Source organism: Trichomonascus vanleenenianus (genome assembly GCF_965637985.1).
Source record: "Trichomonascus vanleenenianus strain CLIB 3782 genome assembly, contig: TRVA0_107S, whole genome shotgun sequence".
Taxonomy (NCBI): domain Eukaryota; kingdom Fungi; phylum Ascomycota; class Dipodascomycetes; order Dipodascales; family Trichomonascaceae; genus Blastobotrys; species Blastobotrys vanleenenianus.
This window is the reverse complement of record NW_027481781.1, coordinates 1-6,568: the sequence shown is the minus strand read 5'-3', so window position 1 is coordinate 6,568 and position 6,568 is coordinate 1. Positions and strand designations below refer to the sequence as shown.

At 45.4% G+C, this 6,568-nt stretch overlaps 2 non-coding genes and 2 pseudogenes across 4 annotated transcripts; 1 reads left to right on the top strand and 3 right to left on the bottom strand.

Moving 5' to 3' along the window:
• Window positions 1–208: 208 nt before the first annotated feature.
• tRNA-Ala(TGC) lies at window positions 209–281 on the bottom strand. Its single transcript has one exon. It is a non-coding gene; the product is annotated as a tRNA-Ala (tRNA).
• Window positions 282–1,383: 1,102 nt separating this feature from the next.
• On the bottom strand, window positions 1,384–2,966 carry TRVA0_107S00144 (annotated as a pseudogene). Its single transcript is given in 2 exon segments — window positions 1,384–2,259; window positions 2,259–2,966. Coding segments are annotated over 2 exon segments (1,584 nt in total).
• A 1,115-nt stretch (window positions 2,967–4,081) lies between these two features.
• On the bottom strand, window positions 4,082–4,154 carry tRNA-Trp(CCA). The gene has a single exon. It is a non-coding gene; the product is annotated as a tRNA-Trp (tRNA).
• Window positions 4,155–5,595: 1,441 nt separating this feature from the next.
• Window positions 5,596–6,567, top strand: TRVA0_107S00100 (annotated as a pseudogene). The gene has a single exon. A coding segment is annotated over exon 1 (972 nt).
• Window position 6,568: the final 1 nt, after the last annotated feature.

Sequence of the window (6,568 nt, the reverse complement as noted above, 5' to 3'; positions counted from 1 at the left end):
GCCAAATCTTTGATGGGCTTCGAAAAAAATTTTGGGCGGGGGCAGAGTTCCCAACGGATTCCCCATACAAAATTAGGCCAAAAATCAAAAAATCGATTTTCGCCATACTAATTTTTCCAACCGTGTAGCGTTATTTCATAGTAAGATATGTGCGCGCGCGAAAAAAAGATTATTCATTCGAGTTCTTATAATGAATTCGAATTATTACTGGACGAGTTGGGATTTGAACCCAAGACCTTTTGAATGCAAATCAAACGCGCTACCAACTGCGCCACACGCCCGGAGTTGAAAGTCTTTCTCCTCGAACAACTAAATAGTTTCAATTTTTGCCGGAGTGCGGCGTGAGCCGCACGAGCCGCACCAAAAAACAACGAATGAATCGTCTGTATTTCGAGACCGTTGCGACTGTGTCACCAAGTTAGGCTTATATAGTACATAGTACATCAACATATTTGTCCGCTAAGCAGACATTTCAACATATTATAACAAATCAATGAAAATCAAAAACCTTTGGTTGATGGGGCCGATTTCCTCAGCGCTGAGGCGCTGATGGCACGAGGAAAAACTCTTTCTTCTAGAGCAAGAACAGGCGGAGCATCATAATTGACACTACTCCCGCAAAATAAGGGCATGTGCCGACACTCAATTGTGGAAATCCATCTAATGTGAGTGGTGCAGACCAAGAGTTCCATAAGCCCAACCGATTATTATGAATATATGCTATGGTTAAAGGTACTCAGGAGGTACCAACACAATTGCACCTCTTTGGAGTACAGCATTGGTCTAGATCTTACTTGACTCATTGTCGACTCTAGGGCTCGTTAAGTGCGTTATAGAATAAATTTATTACACCGTCATAAAGATCTGGAATGATTAGACCGATGCGAGTTTGGCCCATTACATATACTAGCGGCGCAGTGACATAAATCATGCCTTTTTTCGGACGTAGCGAGATAAGACCTTGACCGATAGAGTCGTGTGAGAAACAGAGCTAACACCTATTATAGACATACCTTTCAGCCTGACAATTAATATTAGAAAGGAATTGCCGTGGAGTTGCTAACGCGATTCAGGCAACTCTATGGTCCAGTGTCTAATCGGTCCAGGAGCAAAAATATCATTAGCATGTCCCGGAATCAGAAAAAAATTGGGTCCGGGAAAGGAGCATTGCAGAGGGCTAAAGGGTCGACAGGCATGGAAGAATGGGTTACCGGTATGAGGGAGCACGAACAGCATATAAGACAGTAAAAGGAACCTTCATGGTGTGGCCATATCGGAAATTTCGGACGGCTAAGCTGGTTTTGTCATGAACACGATTCGTAGTTTCGTAATGCGAGACCTGAGCCCCGTTTCTGGTTGAGATGCATAAGAAATTAAGCGGCCCTAGATTTTGCGCCGAGTGGGGCATTGATGAGGCGAGTGTGCCTGAGACTGGCAATGGTAGCACGGAGGAGCGACAGTGCACTCACATCGCCAATGGCCCAAGCTATGACAGTATCGGCAGTGTCGACGACCAGCCACGTTGTTATGTTCAACAACGAGGCCGGAACCACGCGGGGGGACCGGGGTTGAACCGTCCTTAGGGAAGAGCACGTCAATATAGTAGTGGCAGTAGAGTTCTGTGGTGAGGCGCAGGCACTCAGACTCAACGTATACTGTCGGGTGGATGGATTCAATGTTAACAATAAAACCGTCCGATTTGGCAAAGAAATCCTTGACCTCGGCGGGAATGGGATTTACAGGGGTAGGGGTAAGCATATTGTACCAAGTATACCGGTGGATGTCGCGGGCATACTTGGAGGAAGGAGGGGTAAAAGTGGATAACTCGCCGAACTGCGAGAAGGACACTGGCTGAGCGAATATAGTTTTCCAGCACTCATACAGGCCCTCGATATCAAAGTGGAAGATAAGCCGGCCATATGGGCCCAACTGGGTAGAGATAAGGGGATCCGAAGGAAGATCCTTGCCAGTAGCTCGATAAGCCTCGGCAGCGTGCATGCCAATGGCATCTACGAGCTCCGCCCAGGTCCGTCGGTACTCTTCGGGTACGGGGACGTCAGCTGTCGGCCCATGTTCCAGCTGGAACTTGGCCATGGCTCGCAACACGGGCTGGGTGTTGAAGATTACGGTCTTGGAGAAGACAGAGGATCGGGGGAAAACCGGCGTGGCATCTGCGGAGCCAGGACCCACAGAGGAGTCGTTAGCAGGGAGACCAATGCCTTCAGTGACTGGATAATGGAGCGGCTGCGAGGCGGTCACCAAACGTGACGGGGCACGCTGGGCTTGCGTCTCCCCATTGCGTCAGCGAGAGACGTCACCATTCAAGGGGTTGATTGGAGCAGTAGAATTGCTTCTGATCTTATTTTCAGTCCTTTTAGCATTTTTTTTGAAAGTTTTATGATTTTGTACTTCTTTTGGAATTTTTCATCGGTTTTGCCTCCAGCAGAACGAACAGATCTCAGGGGGGAGGAGGAGTGCGGCTGACCGCCCTCATCAATCTGCAGATTGAACTGGCTGGGAGATGATTTGCGCTCGCGGGTTGGAGACTGCGTAGCAGCAGTGCGATGCTGGTCTGAAGCAGAAGACGCTTTGACTGGCTCCTGCGCCCCGCCAAGGGTCATTTCCTTACCGGAGATGGACGGAATTTGATCAGCTGTCTGCGAGAAGTTCGATGATATCCAATTTCTACCCTCTTCTCGTGGCCCTGGTGGACTGCCCAACCCATTTGTGGCTAAATTGCCGTCTGAATTAGCAGGCGATACGACACGGTCATGAGACGACATAGCACTGTATAACTTGATATAGATGTTCTCTGATTGGTTTTTAACGTTATATAGGGTCGAATTCGATGTGTCAAAAGGGTGGTGTAGACTAATTGGTCGGGTTGTCCTTTCAACACGTAGAGTGGGGTTTGTACCCTTGTGCAACGAAGATAACCAGTTTATTATGCTAACTACAGTATCGCGCTAATGGGACAGGAGAAAACCTTTTTCTTTTCTAAGCAGGAGTATATGGGGAGGAACCCACCATTCCTGCAAATGCCATCGTAGTTAAAGGTATTCCGCGTCCTCAATGAGATCGGAACGTTAAGGACGTATTTAGTATTCATTCCATCGTTTCCAGTCAATTCAATCATCAGACTGCTTATTTTCGGCCCCCCGTAATTGGCGCAATTTAATGTCATACAGATAATTGCGTTGTAAACTCAGCCATAAAATGTGATCGAAAAAAGCGTCCTGCAATCAACGCAAGTGTTTGTGTAAAAAACAAGCAGGTTCCTGACAAATGTTGGTTCCCGAACTCTAGCGAGCGTTATATAGCACTTATTTAACCAACGAAAATTGGCTAATGGCTTCATCATCTGAGTAGCGCTCTCTTTGAAAGGGGCTCAGAAAACTCGAGTATCGGCACTGGAACTTGGAGAGCTAAGCATCGGTCGCGAAATATAGTTCTTGTCTTTGACTTGGAAGTGTTGGGAGTCAAATATCAATTATGCAGTATACTTGACCCTAATTTATACTAAGGTACATGGTTAGACACCGGAGTGTCTACATTAAAGGCGATAAGGAAAAGGAAAAGAGCGAATAGAGGGAATCGCGGCTTTTATAATAGCGATTGACTTCGGGACAGATCAAGTTAATGCGTTCCACCGAGGAGATACAGTACATTCCTAGGAGTCTACTTTGCTGACGCCCAACAGGAAGCACTAAGGGGCTCGTCTATCATCGTCTATGTCAATGGGATAATACAACTTTGTATCCTCGCTAAACTCTCCAAAGCAGGCAGTTAAATGCATGCATGTAACCACTATCTTTCAAACAATAGCAAGTTCTCTGTCATCAATTGTACCTCATCTGGGTCGTGGAAATTGGACACCTCTCAATTGAGCTCGAGGATTAGAAAAACAGGGCATCCTACCATATATGCATGTGATTAAAACCCGCTTATCTCACTTCAACAACTATAGTGTATATATATATATATTATAATTATAATTAGCGTTATTTCACGTAACATTATTTTTGCGCGCGCGCAAAAAATTGCGGCTTCACGAGCTTGTGAAGGTTGTTTTCACGGCTCCTGACACGAACAGGACTTGAACCAATGACCTTCGGATTTGGAATCCGACGCTCTACCAACTGAGCTACCGCGTCTTGTTGTGAAATGCATTTTTTGTGACAGTGCGGAGCTGATTTTTGCTTACATAATAAATTACTAAGCAGGACATACAAATTATGTTTCAGATTACCATTATTTTGTAATATATGACTAATTCTCTTACGCGGGCATACTAATCGTTCAGGCTGTACCAAGTTCAAGCCCTTCGAATAGAGTAAAGAATTCCCTCGGGTATCGCTACTACCATTCCGAGTAGTGTTTTTTGCCTACTTGACGCCCCATCTCAGTTATCAGCGAATCTTTGAGTTTGAGTAACGTTAGCTTATCGGCAAAGTGCCCATGGCAAGAATCGGTCCTCTTTGAGTCGAACAGCGGGTTACCTTTAGCACAGCTATATCATGCGGTCCTGAACACTCCAAATGCCCCCATTGCGTCGAACCTCTCTGCAACTTGCACACTAAGATACGTTAGAAAGGAACCTTAAGCGGGTATAGTATTACTCACCCGTGCAGCTCTACACAAGAGTCATGCCAGGTCGTCCACTGGTGATTTGCTCTCATTTTCTTCTCCCTACTGTATCTCATGCCGTGGATAATATTGAGCACCATGGCCGTCTGTGGCTGTGATATTCCGTTGGAGGACAAGAAGTTGACGATTTCGCTCCTCACCGCAGAGTGGCTATTATGGTCATACTTGCTGTCGAGGAGGCCGTGGAACCATCACCATCTGAAGATGTCCGATGGATCCCAGATGCCTTGCCCCATGCATTCCTGAAATGGAAAAAAAGAGCAAATCCAAGTCTTGGGATTTGATGACTGGGTCAATTGGGACTGGCTAGATGGTTACGTCGAAGGAAAATGTATAAAAAGACAATATTTTCCATTACTAAAGAGCAGGGGGAGTCCGTTGGCAGACTGAACGAGATTAGCACTTAGATGTAGTTACGCACGCTTGAGAGCTTGTAGTACTTACGTGGCGATGCCATATTTGCAATAATCGGCTTGGTTTACAATCTTAGGAGGTACATCATTACGCCTTATGCAGTCCGACCTTCCTTATGTAGGAAGTTCGGAGATCAGAAGATAGGAGAACCGCCGCAGGGTGGGAATGCGGTGCGGAGGTAAAAAGTGTCAGAATTCTTGATTAAAATGGCAACAAGAGTATAAAGTACAAGATAAACTTTCTGTATCCTTATGAAATAACATTCAGGTGATTAAACCACCGGTACAGTAATTAATTACATTTCAGCAAGCATATTATCCCATTGTCTCATAGAACTTATTTTCGTAGGTAGTTTGCGGACACACTCGTGCTACAGTGTGCCGGCAATAAACTTTGAATGCCATCTGACACCCACATTTCCCTCTCTCCTAAAACTGCTCACACCTTGCAATTATAAATCCTAGCGACTGGGCGAAAGAACTAACACCTCGATCCTCTCTTTTTTCTTCTTCGCATATATTTACGATATTTGAGATGTACGGCGATGAAGCGGACATTAATCCGCAGTATTTCCAACCATTGGAGGATGTTACTCTTCGAAGCCATATTCCTCCTAGCCCAAATGTGACCGAAATTCGATTAGAAAACGTGAAAACGATTCCCTGCCCTTCGTACATGGCAAAAAAAAGATCCTTGATTGAGACTGTACTTCGTTGGCCGCCTCTGCCCGGTCAAGCTGGGGAAGATGAGATAAAAATCAAATTGCTTGGAGAGCTGGTACCGCCTGAAGACGACAGGCAGCGCCTTTTTCTTTGCTATATTGCCTCCTCTCAGAGTAGCTTAAATCCGCCAACCAGCATGGATAATGATAACGGTTCCGAAATTAGAGTCATTGCCGAAATATTCGATCCTTTATTCTTCCTAGAAGGCGATCCTTCAATCGCGGCTGACTTTGCTTACTCTCACACCAACACTTCTTATGAGCTTTTGAAAGATTTGCAAGGCAAGATAATACCGAGGTATTATGGCTCCTATACTATGATGGTCCCAGTGGATGGTCGCTCAGGGCAGATGCGCGAAATACGCATAATTCTGAGAGAATATATTGCTGGTACTAGCCTAAGCAAGTTAAATCCGACGGTGCTTACAAGAGAACAAAGGCAGGCCCTAATGGAGAAAGTTGTTGATGCAGAGCTCGAATTCGACAGAAGAGGTGTTGCAATGATGCAAGCTCTTTTTCCCTGTAATGTTATTCTTACTGATGATACGGAAACCCGCATTGTTGTCTGGAATTTCGCGGCTGCCGTTTTCAGCTCTGATATTGAACTGGTAATTGGTTATGAAGAGCCATTTATCCCAGGTAAGCTGCCCAGTCCATTACTAAAGTGGCTAAAAGATGAGCTTGAATATTTGCGCTATAGCAATTTTGTTGACTGGCCTTGGGTTCAATGGCTGCGTATAAAATATCAGGACACGTTGCAGCATATTACTGAAGAGCAGGAAAAGC